Source organism: Pogona vitticeps, chromosome 1 (genome assembly GCF_051106095.1).
Source record: "Pogona vitticeps strain Pit_001003342236 chromosome 1, PviZW2.1, whole genome shotgun sequence".
NCBI classification, from domain to species: domain Eukaryota; kingdom Metazoa; phylum Chordata; class Lepidosauria; order Squamata; family Agamidae; genus Pogona; species Pogona vitticeps.
This window is the reverse complement of record NC_135783.1, coordinates 300,094,031-300,117,595: the sequence shown is the minus strand read 5'-3', so window position 1 is coordinate 300,117,595 and position 23,565 is coordinate 300,094,031. Positions and strand designations below refer to the sequence as shown.

At 41.2% G+C, this 23,565-nt stretch overlaps 1 protein-coding gene across 2 annotated transcripts in view; it reads right to left on the bottom strand.

Moving 5' to 3' along the window:
- ZNF106 (zinc finger protein 106) overlaps positions 1 to 19,990 on the bottom strand; it is a 49,585-nt gene extending 29,595 nt beyond the window's left edge. Inside the window, exons 1-4 of one of the 2 annotated variants that reach the window (XM_020793709.3) lie at positions 19,845 to 19,990; positions 9,884 to 9,969; positions 9,053 to 9,114; positions 2,221 to 2,415 (exon numbers count right to left, since the gene is read on the bottom strand). In XM_020793709.3, the coding sequence (XP_020649368.3) occupies positions 2,221 to 2,415; positions 9,053 to 9,114; positions 9,884 to 9,937 (311 nt within the window). In that variant the 5' untranslated portion in view covers positions 9,938 to 9,969; positions 19,845 to 19,990. Of the gene's footprint in view, positions 1 to 2,220; positions 2,416 to 9,052; positions 9,115 to 9,883; positions 9,970 to 19,800 lie in introns of both variants that reach the window. The other variant, XM_020793710.3, reaches the window with a different exon arrangement.
- Positions 19,991 to 23,565: the final 3,575 nt, after the last annotated feature.

Here is a 23,565-nt window from a genome sequence, read left to right as displayed (position 1 = left end):
GCATAATTATGTGACACAGAGCTGTTAAGTGAAACCAAAATTAGTAACATGACAATGGCAGAGGCAGGCTCCACTGAGTCACTGAAAACCTCCCCTCAAAGCAATGGAGAGTCTTGGAAGACAAAATCTTTATGAAAAAAAAAATCTTATTCTAGTGTTGCTAAAGAAGACTGAATTTTTTTTCCTCTTCCACCTTTTGGCATTATTCATCAAGGAGAAAACCCAGGAAAAGAGATTATCGCTGCTTCCCACCTACTGAATAATATATAACTACAAAAGATCTTGGGAAGTTATGACATTTTTAGAGAAATACATTCTTTTAAAAGACAGTTGAAAAAAGCAATTAGATGTCTTGAGGATACAATTTTAGCCTTCTAAGCAAGACTGGCTCTGTACAGAACACAGTTTTTTATGCCCCGCTTCCAGCAAAAACAGGTTCAGTTTGCATGTGTGACATGCATAGCAGAACACTTTCTAAGACTATGCATCTGGAGTCTTGTAATCTGGCAATCTGCCAGCAAGTTTCCCACAAAGCAAAATTAAGATTTTGTCAGAAAAAGGAAGCACAGTAGGTTTTGCATCCCAAAGAGTAATGCTGCTTTTTAAATATGCAATGCAAGTAAGTTAGTTGAATACAAGAACTATTTTCTTTTCTGCTTGTAGGCAACAGAAGACATAAGGGTAGGAAATTTCACACTATGGCATCCATCTTCACAACCCCTGACCATGAGTATGCTTAAGGTTTCAAATTCCATATCCCCTTTTAACTCTGACAAGACTCAAACCCTGTAGTGGTTCCATAAATGGGCTTCAATGATTACTGAATTAGTGGATGATAGCAACTTCGAAGGAGAAAAGAAAGTCACAGAGACTGATATAAGTTTTCACACCATCAACCAAACTAGATTAGAAGATGGACAAAATGTCAGTAACATCACACTTTGTCAACACGTCTCTCATCAGCCAAGTCTGACGATACCAACAGATTTTAAACACATCCATGACAATCTGGACACTGGAATAGAGAAAACTAATTTCTTTTAGTTAAGTTCATTATGGTGAAAACCAAAAGAGCAACATCAATCTGGACGGCCCATTTACATCTTAAAACCTGACTGCCAAGATCCAGAGAACCAACTGTATGAATGGAAGACATGTCTGCTGAAGCACCTTCTGCTCACACAGTATAGAATAACCTTCATATCCAACCCCTAGAAGGCTATGCATTTGCAACAAACCAAAACAGATTCTTGCTCTTGAAACTTCACACAAGCAAACAGAAAACCCTAAGACACAGAAAGCTATACAGAAAGTGGATAAAGAATTCCGTTCAAGATGCAAACACATTTATAGATAATCATGAATTTAGAAGTGGGAAAATAGTCCAGATTCAGTTAACAGAACTGTAAGGAACACAACTGAAAAAGCATCCTAGTGTCCTTTACAGGCCAAAAAAGTTTTTTTTTTAAATGGGGGGGATACGAGGGGTCCCGGAAATGTTGAGAATATCTCAAAACATTGCAATATACCCTCTTTGCCTCTTACAGGGCACAAAGGGACTTGCTGAGCCAAACAATTTCTTCAAAAGCACATTTTATAGACATTTGGGAGATGGGACGGGAGGATTGCCAAACAGACTCCAAAGACCACATGCAGGTCAGGGTCACAAACAGCTCCCATCTGTGTTACTAGTTCACACATAAAGGGTTATCCACTTTTCCCATGAAAACTAGGCATGCATAACCTGAATGAAGATCAAATTTATTTCAAAAATTGTCCTTAATGCACTTATAAAAAACATGTATTCAAGAAAACAATATATTGTGTATTTTTGAATATAATGATTATGCAGACCATCAATATTCATTGTTGAATACACTAGACAATATTATCTTGTGCCCCCCTCTCTTTTTTTTAATTAAGCATCTACAAGTGCACTAACGTCACCATTGCCTAATATAGTTTGCTATCACTGCAAGTCAACGGTAAACTGCAATTATCTGTCCTGGAAACATTACTTCAAAACTACATGCAAACAATTAACATTCTGTATGAAAAACAGTTGCTTTTACAATTCTCAGGGCTCTTCTAGCTGCATGCAGCTGTAGGACCAGACAGAGGCTACTGTGTACAGACCACTCTTGGCAGCATTTCTCTGTGTTCAAAGATCACTTAAGTATTCTGTGTTGTAAGAGATTAAAGAAACATGGAAACACTCACCGGTTCTGCTCATTTCTTTGTTTGATTAACTGGATCAATTCCTTGTCAAAGTATTCTTCCTTTTCCTCCTCCTGTCCTTCCTCTGCATCGTGGGCTTCAATGTTGTCTTTGTGCAGCTGGCTTGAGATGTGCTTTGCATATGCTGACAGGCCTACTACTGTCACCTTACACACCTGGCACTCATGATTGCTGTCCCTGGGACAAGATGGAGAAGAGGGACATTCAATTCTTCCCACAGGCATGGTAAACAAGGCTGATTGTAAGTCACGTTTCCTCTGAAGGTGCAAGTATCACGTCAATTGTACCTTAGGTCTATGAATCTGTGCTGTACTTCTGCGTTATTAAACTTGCAGACTTATATAAACTTTCTTTTTTGCAATTGCGGTTGATTTTGATGAATTTTTGGTGGATTTCAGATTTCTTTCCAACAATCAAGAGGTAAATGTCTTGAGAATAAAAACTATCAGCTGGGATTCTTCTTGGATTGCTGTACTCAAAACCTTATCATCAGAGGAAACATAGTAGAGGAGGTGGTGGCAGAATGGAGGGCTTGCAGAGCTAGCAGAAGCTCTGAAGCACCTCCATGGTGCCAGCTGCACTGGGAAAACCCAGTGATAAGATTCGAGTTATAAGCTGAGTCTCAGCTTTCTTCCAATGGATGTCAGCGGAGAGGAGGGGAGAACTTTCCACCAGCCAATCCCAACACAGTGAAACCTAAACTGGGACAGCTGGCACACTGGCCTGGAATTCAAAGACTCCACAGCCCAGCAAATGAACAGAGGGAGTCTCCAGAGCCCAACGCTTTGGTTCAGAAGGTACAAGTTAAGTCCACTTTCTGCTTTGCAAGGATTATCCAAAATACACACAATTATTTCAGTTGGAGGAAGCTGACAACTGTGTCAGACAAGTGGCCTTACTCCAATTTCAAAAAAGGCTGCCAAGAAGAATAAAAGCATTTTGTTCCCAGAATTGCAAATTTAGGAGTGGCATAGGATAGAGCAGAGAAACTGTAAATCTTGCAGGGCTTATACCCAGCCCCTACAAAAAAAAGTAAAAACCAGTTTATTTGCAAGACAAATGAAGAAAAGGAACAAAATTAATGTATTTTGCAGTTACATTCTACAGTATTTTGTTATTTTAAAGAAATGCAGATTTCACTAAATATTTTGGACTATAAAACCATCCATCGACATAGATATAAGTAGAAAGAAGACTGAGACAGTTCTTCACAGAGAGACTGATGATTTCTGCAGACAGTACTGAGACTCAAATATTTGCTCTTTTCAGTTCCACACAGGAAGATGTGAAAAATCTACATATTTAGCACTCCTGATTCTGAATATACAGGAATAATTTCTGAAAACTCTGTTCAAGACTCATGTGTGCTTGGCCAGAAATAACTACTTAACCCACACTGCCCCACATACAGATAACACATTCACATTTTCTGCAACTTGCTATTTTGGAATCATTACCAAGACATTTTTTTAAACCTTTTATCTATTAAAAGAAAAACAAACAGGCTGAAGGGATCTGTGTTACTTTAGAGTTTCATGTCATTGCATGTTTGTTATGTGGGTTTCAGCACAGCTGACAAGCCACTTGGCTAAAATATTCTTTAATGAAGTGACAGAAACCCCCATCTCTTGGGTCACAACCATCTTTAGCATTCTGTAAAGAATTTCCTTCAAAGGAAACGGAGGCTTAGGAATCTTCTTCCACCTCTGCAATTTTTAAAAATATGAAAGATAAGACCAAGACAAAAAAAAATCTTCACCCACTCATAAGACATTACACTGACACTATTGTACATACTTCAGTAAGGGAGGCCAGCTGATTCTTAAAGAAAGCATCAGAACTCTTTTAAATGCTTTCAAGTGAAGAAACTATGTACTTACGGCTAACTCCCTTACAAATACAAAGACTGGGATCTAAAGAATAGTACAACTAGTTTTATGGGTCCAAAGGATATTTGGGCATGTGCTTGACAGCTGGTTGCTGCAAGCAGCAAACTAGTGTTGAAACTGAAGGGATACTAATAATGAACTGTAGAGCTGGAAAGGGGCCTGATGGATCATCAAGTCCAGCCCTTGCCCAGGAGGCACAGTGGAGAATCCAACTCCCAACCTAAAGCACTGAGCTATCCAACAGTTCTTCAAAAGCAGTTTGTCATATGTTATGGAGATCTTATATTCAAAGTTAAATGTGATGCCAGAGCTATTAAGCATAACTATTCTTTGGATGCACTGACAGTAACACTTTGGATCTTAGTCAAAAATGCTAAATATGTTAGTGTATCAAAGACCTGCATTTTTCAAATGTGTGCTTTGGGAGTGTTTAAATTTATTAACCTTCTACAGCAAAAGAGAAAGAGTAAAGACAGTTTATTTACAGGCGTACCTCAGTTTACAAATATAATGCATTTGACGGGATGTTATGTAATGCAAAAAAATTGTAAACAGAAATGCAGATTGCCATACGAACGGGGGCACTGCTATAAACCTCCAGGCCAGTGGTCTGGGAACAGGGGTAAATTGCCCCAAATGGTGAAAATTCTGGGGGTAATGAGCAGAGCGCTACCCCCTCCCTCCCACCCCCACCCCCTGCAGCCAAACCTCAAATTGTAAGCCACCTCTCCCTGATACTTCCTTGGTTGTAGGAGGGCACTTGTAAATCCATTCTTTCAGAGATTGGAGATAAGCCTGCTTGATTGGTAACAGCTGTGGAATAGCCCCGGGCAGTCAACCAATCCAGGGCTTGTGAATGACTGCTTCCGCCAGATATGACTGCAAGCAAGCAGGAGGAGGGAAAGGATCCAGTTTATGAGGGAAGGAAGGGAAGGAAGATGTGAGACCAAGGGCTTCATCAAGCTTATTTAAATGTATGTAGAAAATGTATGGATGGAGGGAGAGAGGGTGGGTGGATGTGTGTATGTGTGTGTGGGAGAGAAACTGACTCAAAACTATGAAAAAAGGAACAGGCAGGGCTTGAATTAAGGTGGGAAAAAAGGGTGGCTTCATCAAGCTTGTTTAAATATATGGAGAAAAATCAAGGGGGTAATGTCGGCTTATATAAGTTTTTTGGGGGGTAAAAGGTAAAAAAGTTCCCTGACCCCTGCTCCAGGCACAATGTATCTTGGGGAAAATTTCTTCATACTCCAAAAACACACACACACAAAACCCCCAAATCGAGGCATTGTTTTCAATGGATTTTGCTTCGTAAACCGAAACTTACATTAACCCAGGCATTTGTAAACCGAGGTACCACTGTACCCGAAACTGCAGTTCTCTGAGTGATAATCTGAGAATTCATATTATTGGGTTACAAACCCAATAATAAGAGACCATGAAGAAGAACAGCTGAATATGTATGAAATTTCCAAGAGGACAACCACAGCTATTCATGTGAAAATTTCAACAATGGAAGGTACTACACTTGTCCATATAGAGTAGAAATCTATCAACCTCACAGAGAAGCTCAATGCACGTGAAAATGTGGTCTAGACTCCATAGAAAAAACCTATGTCAAATTAAGCTTGTCAGTCCTTTTGAGGACACAAGTCTTCTTGGTGAAATTATAAATTTACTGTACAGTATTTTAAAATCAACCATCAGGACATTTAGAATCTAGATGGGTACGGAATAAGCCAAATAAATAAATATGGAATAAATGACATTTCCCTCTTCCCCCAACTCCCTCCCCCCCCAGCGTCACAATGAAATGTGTTGTAGCAGACATTTTAATAGACTGTTTTATGGCAACCAATATCAGAGGGCATAACATTAGCTAATGTCATCAATGGGTTAGAAGCACACATGGTGAAGAGGACAAAATATCTCCTTTCCCTCCACACATAAGATCTTAGTATAGCACAGCAAACTTCTCAGTTATCTCCATTTGCCACACAACTGCCCATATGAGAGAAGGGAACTCTGCACTCAGGGATGTCACACAGATATCCAATAACTTCATGAGGAATCCACTGCTTCTAGATTTAGAAAGGGAGGACTCAAAGCAAGGGAAAAGGACAACCTACAACCTTGCTTTGTGTATGCAGCATCAAAAGCAGTTCACAGCTTTGAAAAGGTACTTTTTTTTACATTGAGACTCCCAGGCCTTCCCAGCCAGCATGACCTCCAGCAGTCCAGAAAGGGCAATGTTTTTAAGCTTTGAAGCTGCCTCACTGTAACATATCACAAAGACAAGCACAGCACAACTGGAAAAAAAGGGAAGCAGTCACACCTGTCCCTAAATCTGAACATCAACTGGTGTGTGTGTACAATCAAATGAGAAGATGTGAGAAATCTCAATATAAAAACTAAATTAAGAATGTTCCTGATGTTGCTGTGCTCACTGCATACAGCATCCAAACTGATAACAGCCTTAGCAATTTTAAAAAAAGTTGGTTCTCATTCTTATGTTCCAAAAAATTGTCTAAAATTATTATGGTAAAAATGAACTGAAATAAATATGCTCAAGTTACACTGCTAAAGTTAATGTGGGTAACATTCTGGAGTCAGAGCAACCCCACCCCGGTCAGCTGTTCAGCAATGGAACAGATGGATCTGTACTGCCAAGAACAAGGTCTGGCTGGAGTAAAGATACAGTTTGAAGAGTGACAAAGGGATAGGAAGGGAGGAGAAATAAATGCCTCTATTTTTACCACTTTTAATTTTTTATTATCTGTTTTATGAGCCTTACTGTAAAGGTAAAAGAGAATGCCTTTCTTAAATACTTAGAGGAACACTATACAGTACATGTTTCCTACACCTCTGAAAATTAAGCATCTGCACACACATTTACAAGCACAATTAAACAAATCATACTGGAACTATGTTACTTTTGTGCCTCAGCAGAAATGATGGTGGTACACTAGAAATGCTGACACCAACCCAATTTGGCAGTAGCATGAGAGTACTGTACAGTATGTAATGGGCAAAGGTGATCCCACGCTAGGATGCTTCCCACCTCTTATTCATCACATGAAATCACAAGTCCTTAACTGTAACTCTTACTCCCTCTCATCTGAAATATCAGTAAGTTCACATGTAATCATCTCTGTCTCCAACAGTGGCTAGCTGGGCATCTCTAAGAAATGCCTAAATAGGTCAACATGGAGACAACTATGGTTGGAAGGGTATGATTACACTCGCAGGTTTTATCTTAAGCTACTTGTTAACACAAATTCCTAGGACAGAATTTGAAATAACGACAAAAGTCCACCTAAGAAAGTGAGCAGAATTGCATCAATAACATCCTTGTTTCATTTGCAAAACCAGAGTTGATTGCTTTGAATCGGAACTGTAAACATCCCGATTAGTGCAATGTAACTGCCCACAGCAGACATGTTCTAGATGGGTGGTATATAAGTTTAATAAAATAAAAAAATAAAACGTTATAATCACAGACTGCAGAAGAGCCAAAACACAAGCAAAATGTGCTATTTGGCAGGCTGACCATTGTGCACTGGCTGTGCAGTTATACAGAATGGCAGAGACACTCAAGCTACCTCTTGCCAGGATTGTGCAAAAGAAGGCAATGTTAAACCACTTCAGAATGTTTTATGATTTGGAAACCCTAGAATGAGATAATACAAAACAATATATAGTGCAGGAAGAGAAGATTTCCTGACCAGAAAGCCATAATCAACTATTGTAGAAGAGCACTGGGTGAGTATCAACAACGATCAACTAACTAAAGCAGCGGTCCCTAACCTTTTTGGGGCCATGGACCGGCTGGGGAAAGCGAGCTCCACACGTGGGGGAGCAGAGATCTGTATCCATGGCCCAGTTCCGGCAAGCCCACGGACTGGCACCAGGCTGCGGACCGGGGGTTGACGACCCCTGAACTAAAGGATACCTACTTGCTGATGTGCACAAAGGCAAAGTCCAAATCTACTTGATGCACATGCTTGGAACACAAAATGTAATCAAAGTAAGTTTGACATCAGGGGAAAAAGAAGATATGGAACATGTACATATTGTCAATCTTGAGATGAATCAAGTAAAGTGAACTGGAAAGGACATTTTCAGTCAGATAATTACAAAATGTTTTATTCTGGAAATGACAAACTCAGAAGAAACAGTATGGTCCTTAAAGCAAGTCAAGACACAGCACAAGCAGTTAGTAGATATAATGAAAAGTATGGCCAAATGATTACGGAAAGCTATCAACATAACTATCATTCAGGTCACCGCTAACAATGAAGAAGCTAAAATTGTTCACAGTTATCTGCATCTTGTTAAAGTTTATGTATATCTTGATTTCATCATCATTAATTAAAATGGAGATTGTAGCCAACAAATCAGAAGAAAACTGAGTCTTTAAAGGGCAGCTATAAATAACTAGAAAAGATAATTAAATGTAAGGTTGCATCACTGGAGACCGAAGTGTGAAAGCTGGACATTGAAAAAAGATGAAAGAAAAAAACTGATTCATTCAAAATGCGTTGGCAGAGAGTTTTACACATGCCATGGCCTGCATGAAAGGCAAATGAGTATGTTGTAGATAAAATAAAGCCTGAATTTTTACTAAAAGCTAAAATGACTAAACTCAGGCTATTATCCTTTAGACATATGAGTAGAGGACAGGACAAGAAAAAACAATAATGCTGAGAAAAATGAAAGGCGCACATATCTTATACATCATCATTTGATCTAAAATCACACTTCCGGAGGGGGCCATTGAGACTGAATCTGTGTTGACCCTTGGGATGGCTACAGAAAATCACAGACATGGAGCTAGCCTGTTACCCTTGCTTTTAAAGGAGCATGGCATTCAAGAATACAGCTACACTGAGGTTGTAATAGAGAAGACAGTATTACAATCATACCTCCCCTTGAGATTTTCAAGTTCCCTGTGATGAAGCATACTTCTCATGTGTTCATCCATTTCCTATAAACAGAAAAAAATGGTAAGTCATAAAAGCTAGAAACCAGAACAAAATGCATAAATGAATGATTTTCTATATGCCAGTTTACTCCTTCAGGGACCCTATGCTATATATCAGTGGTTCTTAACCTTTGTTACTCGGATGCTTTTGAACTGCAACTCCCAGAAACCCTAGTCAGGACAGCTGGTGGTGAAGGCTTCTGGGAGTTGCAGTCCAAAACTCCTGAGTAACCCAAGGTTAAGAACCAATGCTATACAGTATATTCAGTGAAACACTTTGTTGTAGGTGACATCTCTTTTTGAATCTCTACATTCCAGGAACAAGTGATGCTAATTCAAAAGAATCATCTCCTCCCATTTGAATCTTTCTGCCCATGCACAGAGGCTCATGTACCTGTCTTTCACTGTAGATAGTGGTACCATGTGAAACAGAGCCAGCAGGGACACAAAAAGAACCACCTGTAAGCAGGACCCAAGATGTGGAATTTTTTGCCACAAGAAAGTGATTTTCTCTCTAATCCCTTGTGTTTTCATTCGAACACATTTCTGTTTCAGCAAGCCTTTGGCTATTTCAGTTTCACTTTCTGCTTTTCCTGCTGAATGGTTACAGTGATGCTATATTATTATTGTGAGCTTAGTACTCTATGTATTGATTTGTATCTGCTATAAAGCACCTTGAGTATTCTGGAAGAGTGGGACAGAAATCCATTGGGGTTAAAAACCATGTTAGAAGACAAAATATTCTAGAGATAATCTTCAAACATCAACTTACCTTTTTTGAGTTGTATATGGTGTGGCATAATATACATTTTCGTTCTCGGACCATAGTGAATGTTTCCAAAAGATCTTATCCTAGCCCTAAAAGTAAGAGGGGAAAATATTCGTTAACCCTTAATTATTTTTCTAATTCTTCTACATTCTAAGCATCATTTTATTTAGATTCTTCCTTTTGTACTACTAGTCTAGTTTTACCATAGTCACTGGACCAGCCGAACTTGTTTGCACCTCTGAGGTTTCCAAGCATCAGTAACTACCATCCAAAACTTGGTTAGAAGAGGAATTAAAAAAAAATAAAAACTGAAATATCATGACTAATTCCACTGGGGTAGCAGTGATTATATAGCAAATATGCAAACACAAATAACTCAACTTCAGTGTATTCTTATCCTGGATGGTTTACTATGTTGAGATAATAACAATCTTACATGCTTTGTAACACTGGGTATGAGTGGGAATAAGTGGTTGTTGTGGGTTTTTCAGGCTCTTTGGCCATATTCTGAAGGTTGTTCTTCCTAACGTTTTGCCAGTCTCTGTGGCCAGCATCTTCAGAGTGCTGTCCTCTGAAGATGCCGGCCACAGAGACTAGCGAAACGTTAGGAAGAACAACCTTCAGAACACAGCCAAAGAGCCTGAAAAACCCACAACAACCATTATATCCCGGCCGTGAAAGCCTTCGCGAATACAGTGGGAATAAGGCTTTTAGGACCTAATGGGATTCTAACCTATTGCCAATATTATTTTTTACCACCTCTGGCTTGCCTTTCCTCTCTATTTGTTTGCTTCACTTCCTTTTCTCGGTTAGCCTCTCTCCACCCCTGATCTCTGACCATGTGGCCAACATGGAAGGTCTGTAACACACATGGTTGAGACTCGACTCTTTTTTTTGTTTTGTTTTTATCCTTCTGACTGTATCTATAGACAGCAACTGTAACTAAAGGCCCCTTCTTTTCTACTTTAAATGCTTCAAGAGTGATTTTATACTAACAAAGTTCTAATCTGTGTGAAGAGGCTTAGTGATGAGATTGGGCTGATCTCTCCATGTTTCTTACTCAGCTAACTAAAAGGAATCAACCAGATTCTAATGCATTATGCTTTTCTTAAATAATGTTACTTATTTCAGAAATACAGTACAAACACATAAAGATCAGATAAATCAGAGATACAACTTGACATGACTTAGGAGAGATCTTAAGCGCAACAAAAAAAAAACCAATTTAATATAACAATGTTTTTAAAGAATAAGTTGCAACAATTAATTGCAAACTTTGTACATCACACCATCAAAAACTACACCAGTTTTTTTATTATCCCAAAGAACCTAACTTAGGTAGATAAACATGTATCATTTGATACAGATTTTGTTTAACAATTCTAGATAGTCGTACTAACAAGGCTGGCTCAGGACATTTTGCTGCTTTAAACAGAGCAACAAATGACAACTCTGCATCCACATCAGCATGAATAATTACAAACTTGCTAAGTTACTCCAGTAGAAAAAGCAGAAGTATATTTCCCTTATCCCTAAATGTGAAAATACAACAAATTAACTAGCTAAAGATATGCTGCACATTCATGACATCCAAAATCTACCATTTGGGGCACACGCCTCACTCTGTATAATGGCAAGGTCAACCCTGCATACTAACAAACATATCACTAACATCTGAAAAAAAAAACCTATCTTGGAATAGGCCACATGAGAATAACGTGCTACACAGTGGCTGCACAGGACTATCTATCACTGGAAAGCAGGACGTGGTCTTGAAATACAGCGGTTAAGAGCATTTGCAAGCTAAGAGCTATGGGTTGTAGGTCAATTTTCACAACTTACTGAAACATATGAGTATCACCATTCATTTTCTATACTATAAAAGTTAGTACAGGCACTCCTCACTTAAGGATTTACCTGTTTAAAGACTTGGATTTCAAACCCTTTATGACCTTTGCAAATGTGTGCTCCCGTTTTCACTTAACAACCTAATCATAGGAACGGAACTTGGTTGTTAAATGAGGAGTGCCTGCAATACTGGTCTGATAGTATTTTGAGAGCTATTGCAATGATGGGTGAAACGCGTGGGATGTATGTATTTATAATCATTACTGTCTTCCCCCCTTGCAATGCCTTTCAGATGTTTTGAATTATACTTTCCAAAATTTCTAACATTTTCCATGCTAGCTTGGGCTCTTGGAAACTGCAAGCCAAAACTGTAGTTTATTGGTGCTTTACTCATTTTGTATTATAGGGAACCTCATTGGTCAAGCACAAACACTGGGAGGGGGGTTTCCTTTTCCTGACTAAATGAAAACAACTGACTCTATCAAATATAATAATCATGTGTCGCCAAGTCAATTCTGACTTATGGCGATCCTTTTCAGGGTTTTCCAGGTACAGAATACTCAGAAGTGGTTTAGCATTGACTTCCTCTAGGGGCGCCCCTGAACTGTGCAGCTTGTCCAAGGCTACACAGGCTGGCTTTACTCACAGGAGGCATAGTGGGGGATTGAACTCTCAACCTCTGCCTCCCAACCTCCTAAACCACTGAGCTATTCAGCCAGCTTGCTGACCCTATAGTCTGCTATAGCAGCGGTCCCCAACCTTTTTGGGAGCACAGACCAGCTGAGCCTCTGAGGAAGGCAGGGCACCCCCCACACTCACACTCTTGGGTGCATGTGCAAAGCAGTGGGGGGAGCGCTCACACGCATCAGCACTGGCATGAGCACTCCTCCATCCCAGGCGCAGGAGCGCCTGCACGCCCACCCACGCACCCCTTCGTGCGGGCGCTTGAGTGCATGCGCAAAGCAGCTGTGGGGAGGGCAATGCATCCGGGAGGGCGGGAGGTCTGTCTGTGCGGCCCGGTCCACCTCAGGCCACAGACTGGCACTGGGCCACGAACCGGGGGTTGATGACCTCTGTGCTACATTATACAGCAGCGTGAAAAATCTTTGACCCTTTAGTTTTGTGGGCTGTAATTCCCACAGTTCTTTCACAATGCTAGCTGCTACTTTTTAGCATTGAACTCCTAAATATCTGCAGGGTTAATTGCACCCAACAACAGAGGACAGGATGAGAATGTGAATCTTTCAGCTAGAATCTGCTTCCATTCTCCAGTTATAAGAGTAGCAATAATTAGCACTCACACAATGTACTGTCCCTTATCTTATCGACAACTGTTACAACTACAACTGGTGACAGAATGTGGTTGGAGGAAAACCATCCATTTCTCTAGCAAACATATAATCTTCGCTGTTTAAAATATCACATTTATCATCCCTGTTCTCTAAAATTATGATTGTTACGTGCCATCAAGTCGGAAATGACTTTTTGTGCCCCTAATAAGACTTTTAAAGTACAGTAAATGAGATATTCAGTTGTTCTACCAGTTCCACAGTCAGTGAGTTTCCATGGCTAACCAGAGATTCAAACCGAGGCCTCTTTAGTCCTAGTCCATCACTCTACCCACTACAACATCAGTATCAAATGCATGAAACAAATGCATGAATTAATTACAAGATATGAAAAATGCAAGCTAGATGTATTTAACATAGGGTGTAAAAACTCTGCTGAATAGATGATAGATTATTAAGATCTGCCATTACTGAAGCATCCTTTTACTTCTAAGCATCAGCATATGTAAATGCTTACTGACCATAATATACAGGAATTACTAAAGAATTAAGTGACAGGAAGAAACATTCCCTAAACATAAAATACACCTGTAGGTACTGATGCAATTCTAAGGCCTGGAGTACAGATGATGAGACTGAACAGCCATCAATAAACAATCCAATGGTTGGTTGTTGTGGGTTTTTCGGGCTTCTTGGCTGTGTTCTCAAAGTGGTTCTTCCTAACATTTTGCCAGTCTCTGTGGCCGGCATCTTCAGAGGACAGCAAACTGTGCTGTGTGAAAACTGTGCTGCACAGTTTGCTGTGCTCTGAAGATGCCGGCCACAGAGACTGGCGAAACGTTAGGAAGAACCACTTTCAGAACACGGCCAAGAAGCCCGAAAAACCCACAACAACCATTAGATCCTGGCCGTGAAAGCCTTCGCAAATCCAATGGTTCTCAGTTTTCTCTTTCTTGCATTATCACACACTACATTTACTGCACTGAGAAGAAAGTTACTGAGAAACACCTTCTATCTCAAGGAGAAAACTTGCATTTTTGAGAAAGATCCCAAAGCTACAGTAGAACCACCATGACTCCAAGAAGAAGAAATGCTGTCTGTCATCACTGCAACCAAGAAACAAAATCAGAGGCATCCCTTTAAACTTCTGGAGATTATTTTAATGCAATGCTACACATGTAAGTATGCCTAAAAGCAAATGTGCTAATCTTTATATGGACTACTGCAGATTTCCTTATGGGCTATGATCTCTCTGACTACCCCTACAGTCTATGCCAATACTGCTTTGTAGTTAATGACTTAATGCTCTTCATATGTTTAAGCTATTGATTAAAATTGGCTGGCATTTCTGGAATTCATCGGGTAGAAAGGAAGTAAAGTGCTTTAAAAGAGACAACAAGGTCACTAGAGTAAGGCTGGACTTCAGCATCAGTCAGCAAACTACACTGAAGTGACTTTTACCAGGCAGATCTAAAATTACACCTGCTCTGGAGAATCTGGGTATCAGAGTAACTATGCATGAGCGCAAGAGTTGTTCATGGCTTATACAGTATCAGGTGCCCAATCAACTGCAGCCACTCATAAGAGAGGGCTAAAAATAATGTCTGAACTCAACTGTTATTGGCTGTCACTAGGAAAGGAAAGAGCAACCTTCTTTTTGCAAATGGACTGCTCAGTCTGCACTGAAAGAGGCAAACAGATGCTGAATAAAGGGTCCTCAAGTTCTCACCTAGTCACAACAAAGAAACAGACTGCATATCTGTGAAAATACCACAAAACTGCACTGAGGCCAGCGAACAACTTCTTCATAAACTAAGAAAATGATAGGAAGGAACAGGGGGACATGCAAGTCTGTAACATACAGCAATGAAAGGAATAGTAGCAGGGAGCAAAATGCTCACACACACTCTTGAGGAATTAGCCATCAGGCCTTTCCTGCAAAAGGGTGGGGGGTGTAATGTGACTGATGAAGTTGTCACATACTAGGAAGTAAATCTGGCCCTCACGCTCCTGATTCAATAAAGCTGAGCGTTTTGCTGTGTACTCAGACATCTCCTTTGGCAACTACCAGCTTCCCTGACCCTCCTGATTTATATCTGTTGATCAGCCCAGACTCTGTGAAGCTAGTTGCTTTAAAAGAGGTAGCCATGTTAGTCTGTTTAAGCATATCAGGCAAAATCCAAAGAAGCAAAACAAAGCAAAGCAATACAAAATTTGAAAAACAGAAACATGTGACACCTTAAAGACCAACCATTATATTTTAATGTCAGTTTTCTGGTTTCTGTGTATTGTGGTTTCCACTGTCAGATTTGTAGCCATTGATCTGTTTCTGTAACATTGTCCTGTTTTCGTATGTAGAGTGCAGAGAGGTGTTGTTGACAAAAGATGGCATAGACCACATTAACTGAGGAAAAAGTGAAGCTGCCATGTAACCAGTGAACATTTAGAATAAACATTTCATTCTGTTTCTTAATGTCTGACAAAGTGGACATGTCCATGAAAACTTACATTAAAATATAATGGTTAGTCTTTCAGGCGCCACATGTTTTTGCCTTTTTTTGTATTGTTTTGTTACTTTCAATTTTGCTTGATATAGTAAAGTGGTATCTTTCAAAGTGAAGTGCCAGCTTACAGCACCACCTGGAGGCAGGCAAGGGTTAGAATTAGAGATGGGGGTATTTGTATTCAAATATCCTGGTGCAGCTGGAATTAACGAGGGTCTAGCTTCTGGGCCTGGACTGTCCAGTCAAATGTCCACCACCTCTGCTGGCCCTGCTCATCTTTCCAATCACTCCTGAACACCTTTTCTTCCCAGTTGTCTAGCCATTCGTGGCAGAGGGAGGTAAGATGAGTCTTCCTGCAAGGCTGCTGAGTGGCTAGCTGAGCGGCACTCTGGAGTGATTGGAAGGAAGAGAGGGGCCACAGCCGTCAGACAGGTGAGTGGACAGTCCGGCCCTGGGGGCCAGATCTTCTTTAACTCCAGCTGCAGCAGATATTCGTATTCAAATACCACCATCTCTAGTTAGAGTGAATGCTGAATTGCAGTGCGCATGTGCATCATGTCTATTATTTATTAATTAATTTATTAAATTTATATACTGCTCCCTTAGTGAAATGCACTATTCCGGGTGGTTTATAGTCAGCTAAGTGAGCTCCTGTCGCTTTGTCACAGCTCTTCGCCAACCTAGCAGTTCTAAAGCATGCAAATGCGAGTAGATAAATAGGTACCACCTCGGTGAGAAGGTAAAACAGTGTTCCCTACTCACGCAGGCCACATGGCAATGGAAACTATCTTCGGACAAGCGCTGGCTCTACGGCTTGAAAACGGGATGAGCACCGCCCCCTAGAGTCGGACACGACTGGACTAAAAATGTCAAGGGGAACCTTTGCCTTTACCTTTTTAAAACATAATAAAAGCAAAACAAATAAAACTACACAGAACAAGACATAGACAATGCCAAGGGCAATGTTCCCTATAATTTTTGGCCCTGCTGCACACAAGCCTTGCCTTGTGCATGTGCGGCAGGGTTCAATTTGGAACTTGAACTAAATGGGCATCAGCACCAGCTGCCAGTGCACAGCTCCAATAGATGTCTGCACACATGTGTACATGCAGCTTAAAGGGAATGTTGGCCAAGGGAAAAATTACAGAATAAAATGTAGCATGGGGCACGTAAACAAGCAAAGCAGCATAATAATAATAATAATAATAATAATAATAATAATAATAATAATAATAATAATAACAACAAAAATTATTGTCATTGTAAGTATATACACAGTATACCCATACAACGAAATTCACAGACACCCAGAGACCAGACACATGCACACACATAACAGTCCCCAAACACTCCACACCCACTAAAAAATTCCCCACTAAAAATACAAACATCTACACCTCAGGCCAAGTAACACAGTCCAACTAATTATTCACTACTGGTGGTCTTTAAGCTCATTATTAATTGCAATTATAGCTCTAGGATAAAAACTATTCAGAAAACGTGTGGTCCGAGTCTTAATTGTTCTATATCTTCTGCCAGACGGTAACAGTTCAAAAAAGTTATAAGCAGGATGGGAAGAGTCTCTCAGGATGCTGTGTGACTTCCTCAGACAGCGGGATGTGAAGATGTCATCCAGGGTTGGTAGCTGGAGCCCGATGATATTCTGGGCAATTTTAATGGTTCTCTGTAGAGCTTTTTTGTCCGCTACAGAGCTACTCCCAAACCATGCCAGAATGCCATAGTTTAGGACACTCTCAATGGTGCTATGATAGTAGGACAGAAGTAAATGCTGTGATAAATTTAACTTCCCGAGCATTCTCAGGAAATACAGCCTGGAAAAACACATTACACACGGTTGCCAAAAGAGGCATCTCTATAAAGCAGTCATTTCAAATGTCTTTTGAATGTTGGGAGGGAAGAAGCCAAATGCAGCTCCACCAACAGTTGGTTCCACAAAGTTGGAGCCACAGCAAAGGCGGCCCTGTTTCTAGTAGATTGTTTCCTGGCCTCCCTTGAAGTGCCAACCCAGAGGAGCATGGCCTGGGAGGACCTAGTGGAGAGGGTTTATGACCTTGGTAAAAGACACTCCGATAGATAACATGATCCTAAAGTTTAAACTGTGAAGGGCTTTATACGTCATCACCAAAACCTTGAATCTGGGATGCAACAGGTAACCAGTGCTGGTGAGCCAAGACTGGGGAAATGGGGTCAAACATGCTCACACCAGCCACCAGTCTGGCCACTGCATTCTGGACCGGCTGCAATCTCTGGGCCAGACCCAAGGGAAGCCTTATGTAGAGAGCACTGCAGTAGTTGGTAAGGGAGATGATCAGAGTCCTGAGCGATTTCTCATCCAGGAAGAAGTGGAGTTGGGCAATGCACCTCAGTTGATTAAAGACAGCTCTGGAAATGGCTGCCACCTGGGATTCCCATGATAGAGCTGGGCAATGTACCCTCTAATTTGCTGGGTGGGGCTCCGCCTCTCCCTCGCGCAGCTTTGCCCCTAACACGATCGCTGCGCAGAGAAGGGAGAGTGCTGCGCGGAGGGAAGCGGAATTGTGCGCACCCACGTGCATGCCCACCTTAGCGGGAACCTTGGAGCTGGGTCCATGAGCATGCCCAATTACAAACTTGGTCCCTGATAAGAAAAATGCAGTCTACGGGTAGTCCTCCCCAATCTTTCCAAGGAGCCCCCCAGGGGCAAGATCTCTGTCTTACCCAGGTTCACACACAAACTGTACCAATGGCTGTTATTCTTTTTTGTTCTCATTATCAACAGATATGTGAGGATACATATTAGTTTTGCAAATTACACTACACCCACCAATTGTACCTCTCTCTCTTTCGGATCACAAATCCTACAAGGTGTGATAAAAATCCAATCTTTTACAAGTATGGAGGAAACTGCATCCTGTTAAGTTTCATTGTGTCATTTCATTTTTACAACAACTACTTGTATACTTGGTGCATGCGCTCGTAATCTCAAGATTAGATCACTGTAATGCGCTCTACGTGGGGCTGCCTTTGAGGCTGACACAGAAACTTCAGGTGGTGCAGAATGCAGCGGCCAGGCTCCTTACAGGAGTGAGAAAATATCAACACATCTCTTCAACGCTGGCCGCATTGCATTGGCTGCCCATCTGTTTCCGTGTCAACTTCAAAGTTTTAATGCTTACTTATAAGGCCCTAAACGGTTTAGGACCTCGATATTTGGCGGAACGCCTCCTCCCACCAAGGTCTACCCGGATCACCCGCGCGAGTCAGGAGGTGAGGCTGAGGAGCCTGACGCTGAGAGAGGCCCGGAAGGAGAAGACATTAAACCGGGCCTTCTCGGCGGTGGCTCCTCGCCTCTGGAACAATCTCCCTCCGGCGATTCGCGCGGCCCCCACGCTGGGCACCTTTAAAACCCAATTAAAAACATGGCTGTTTATTCAGGCCTTCCCTCCAGCCAACTCTTGATTTTTTTCTTACTTTTCCTTTTTATCTTTACTGCTGTTCTTGTTTGATTATTATGTATTTGTCTATGTTTTATTATTTGATTTTATATTTGGAAGCCGCCTAGAGTGGTCCGGTGGGCCAGATAGGCGGGGTATAAATTAAATAAATAAATAAATAAATAGTTGCATTGCAATAGAGAAAGCCTACTCTTCTGTTTATATGATTGCAATATTTATATATTTTATTTATTTAAAATATTTTTTCATCCTACCTTTTTCCTTAAAAATAACCCAAAATGGCATATATAATTAAAAAGACAATCTCACTAGGATCACAGTTTAAGAACCCTTAGCACAGGACATATACACATATTTATTTGCTGCAGAATATCACTCACTTGTAGTTTAAATTTCCAAAACAAAGTAGTTGCATCAGTCCATCTAAATATGCCTATGGTCTTACTTTCTTCTGTGCAAATTTAGAAGTGCCTGCCTGCTATACAGAAGTTATGAAAATGATAATGGAGGAAAATTGTGTTCTTCCATCATTCCAGTTTGTAACGATTAGACTGAGCTCTAAATTCACTCTACAGCTACATACTTTTTATTACTCCTAGTATATATTTGTTCCAAACTAAAGGGAAAATAATCACTCACAAATAGAAAGCAATTCAGACTATGTTGTTAGGTACTCAGCAGTTTTACAAAGTACCTAAGATGGTCCTTTCTTCGATTCATGACTGCAGAGACTTACTAATAATGATTTCTCCCATCCCACCCAGACGAACCCGCACGTAACCTCGCTATCCCCAGACCAAACAACAAACACATCGATACTTAACCACAGCTTCCACACAAAGGCATCCACTCGCTTCTCAATACTCACAGGTCGTACCCTCCTCAGCCCGCGACAAACCACACACACATCGCCCCGCCAGATGGACCAGGCAGGCCCCCTCCCCCCCCCTCCCGCCAACGTTAATGCTGGCGGTAGTTCCGCTTCGCCCTCCCGAGACTTGCCGCAGCCGACTCAAAAGAGAACCACGTTACAAAACGGGAAGAGTCTCCATGGACCAACCAATCAGGGAACCAAATCCTATTTTAGTCGGCATTCTGGGAATAGTAGGCAGCGCCATAGTGATAGGAAGGCACTCCTCTCCGATAGCCACCATGGCCAGGCGCCATGCATTTCGGGAATTGTAGTCCTGGGAACTGCAGCGCTACGTTTATTTCTGAGGAAGGAGTTCCCGTTCACGTCAATGGGAATTACTTCTGAGTAACACGCATGGGACCGAGTTGCACCTTACATCTCTAGTGCACACATACAGTACAATAATATACATATCTATTCAACAATAAAGCACCTCTAAACATTTTATACACTGGCATAGGAATATAATGAGTTACTGACGCTGAAGTCACACTGCATTTACTGGGATTTGTCTCCAAGCACGCTTGCGGAGGCTAAAGATTTATTTATTTATTTATCCTCCCGACTTAGTGGAAACCACTACTCTGGACAAACTATATAACATAAGCTCTATCTTCTTATCCCCAAACGACCAAAAACAAAATAATAAATAAAAATTGGCCAGCTATCAATGGAGCACAACCGGATAAATATACAGACTAAAATGTGAAAAAACGAGGCGCTAACGGAGAATGCTGTTTTCCAGTGACTGTCATACGGAGATGTGAGACCCGGACTTCGGGTCAAGAGGCGTTGGTAGGAGCGCCGTCTCGCCCCAAAGCAACCGTAGGGACTCAGACCGCTCCGCGTCCATTCCCTCCCAAGCTGATACATCAAGCCATCGATACCTCGGACTTGGAAAGGGGAATGAAAGGGTTATCTGTAGCTACTCAGACCACACAAGATTTGGCGGGAAAAGAAGAAGGGAGGCCGGCCCTAGCAGAGGCGGGAATGGGGGAGATAAAAGGCGACCGGGACAGTATCCCGGGTGGCCGGGAAATGGTGTGGATGCAGAACCCGTGGACTGGGAAGTGGGAGCAAGTGAAAGTGCCTAAACAGGAGGCTGAGAGTCGCAGAAAGAAGGGACTACCCCAGCGCCTGTCTTACTGGGGTGAGTCAGAGACTCGTGAGTGGCAAGTTAAGGGAGGAAAAGGAGGCGATGGAGAGGGAGAGAGAGGCCAAGAAAGCATGGCACATGGAGGAGCTGAGAAAGATGGGGTGCTTCCTGGGCCATGGGACACCCACTTGGGAGAAGGATCCCCGTTCTGGGGATGAGGAGACCACACCTTTACTAGTCCCAGATCCAGAAGACGTCATGCCCCAAGAACCCAAAAGAGTTCTGGCTGGTCCCTGGGCACCAAAGTCAACTAATCCTGTCGGAGCCGTTGCTCCTTCCGGAGAAGTTTACTCCTAGTTTGGTGAATGTTTCTGTGCCGTTGCCAAGTTTAATAAATCAAGATGAATCTTTTGGTTTGAAAATGTCTCCTGGTTTATTTGGAGTGGGGGAGGAGGTATCTGGCAGGCCCTCACAAGAGACAAAGAGAATTACTATGACAACCAATGCAAAAAACAAACAAAAGAGGGTACGAGCACAATAGAAAGGGAAAAACAAATCTCTTCTAAAAATCCAAGAAATCAAAGGGAAATTCAAGCCTAGATTAGGAATGCTGAATGACCCACAGGGAAGCACACCATCTGACCAGAAGAAAATAAAGAGAAGGTAGAAATAGTATATTAAGACCTATACAGAACGGATAAAAGGATGACGGACTCCTTTGAAGAGGAATATTATGATGAAGAACTTGCAGTTCTAGAAAGCAAAGTGAAAGCTGTTCTGAAAGCACTAGAAAGAAAGAAATCACCAGGGATAGGTGGGGACACCTACTGAACTATTTCAAGCCACAGAAACTGAATCTGTCAAAATCCTGACAAAAATATGTCAACAAATATGAAAAACAAAATAATGGCCCACAGCCTGGAAACACTCAATATACATCCCAGTCCCTAAGAAATGAGATACCGAGGAGTGCTATGACTATTGAACTATTGTTTTAATTCCCCATGCAAGCAAAGTAATGCTCAAGGTGTTTCAGCAACAGCTTTTTTACCTTATATGAGTGAGAAACACTTGATGTTCAAGCTGGATTCTGAAAAGAGAGAGGCACTGGAGATCATATTGCAAATATCCACTGGCTATTAGAGAGCAACAAAGAATTTCACAAGAAGATCTGTCTAGAGAAGGCAGCACAAAAAGAGAAAGACCAAATGTAAGATGGACTACCTTCCTAAAGGAACCCATAGGCTTGAGTTTACAAGAGCTGAGCACAGCATTTGAGGATAGGAGATTCTGGAGATCACTCATTTATAAGGTCGCCATAAGTTGGAGGAGACTTGACATCACACAACATCAGAGAATGCAAGAAATTAAGACCTAGCCAAAACCGGTTTTCCTCTGTAAAATATGCTACTGTAAAGCCTCTGAAACTCTGTGAGGAACTATATCACGGCAGCAGTAAGTTAGTAGTCATTCATATATTTTCAAGACAGTTGTTGCTGTTAGTGCACAAGAGAGGTCAGAGCTGGAACCATCACAAAATCCTGCAGAAGTTAATTTGACTAGCTGCCACAGTAGAAAACAGAACATAAACATATGGACTATCTCTAAACAGTGCTTTCTTAAATTGTGAGATGGTTTTCTGTAATGTGCTTCTAGGTTTCCTTTGATAGTGATCTCCAAGGATTTTGAATTTAAAATGAGTAATGGTTGTTGTGGGTTTTTCAGGCTCTTTGGCCGTGTTCTGAAGGTTGTTCTTCCTAACGTTTCGTCAGTCTCTGTGACCGGCATCTTCAGAGGACAGCAGTCTGTGCTCTGGTAAATGAGTAGTTACAGTGGTCTACAACCACATTTCATACTTTTCTGATATCAATAAAGCTGTGAAAATATTTTGAATGAATACAGGAAGTCATAAAGTATGCAATAAGACAGATGTGCATAATATACTATATTATATTATACTGCTATTGTTGTGTCATTGACTTGTCTCTGATTTAAGGTGACCCTATGAATGAGTGACCTCCAGAAGGTCCTATCATTAACAGCTCTTGCAATCTCAAGCCTGTGGGTTCCTTTATGGAATCAAACCATCTTGTATCTGGTCTTCCTTTTTTCCTGCTGCCATCTAATTTCCCTAGTATTTCTGTCTTTTGCAGCTAGTCTTGTCTTCCCACAATGCGTCCAGTTTGTTTTGCCATTTTTGCTTTTAGAGAGAATTCAGGCCTGATTCAATCGCCAACCCTCCTCAAAAGATATTAAATAAGTAAAAGGAAAAAGAAATGGAATAGGAGACACTCATAATATTTGGAAGGAGAAAAGTTCCTGGAGAGAAACTGCTAGGCATTTTGAAGAATTCAGACATGCCGTGGCATTCACACATATCATGAATGCCACAGAGGCGTGTCTTGGAGAGACTTGCAGTCCCTCACATGCGAATGAACGTAAAATCAAAACTCTGCTTAACCTTACACTTGTTTATGAGTAATCAGCTTATTGTGCTTTAATTTCCAAGGGGAACATTTCAAGACATGATCTATATAGTACCTCCAACTTGTGAGAACAGTAATTCGTTACTGCCAATTA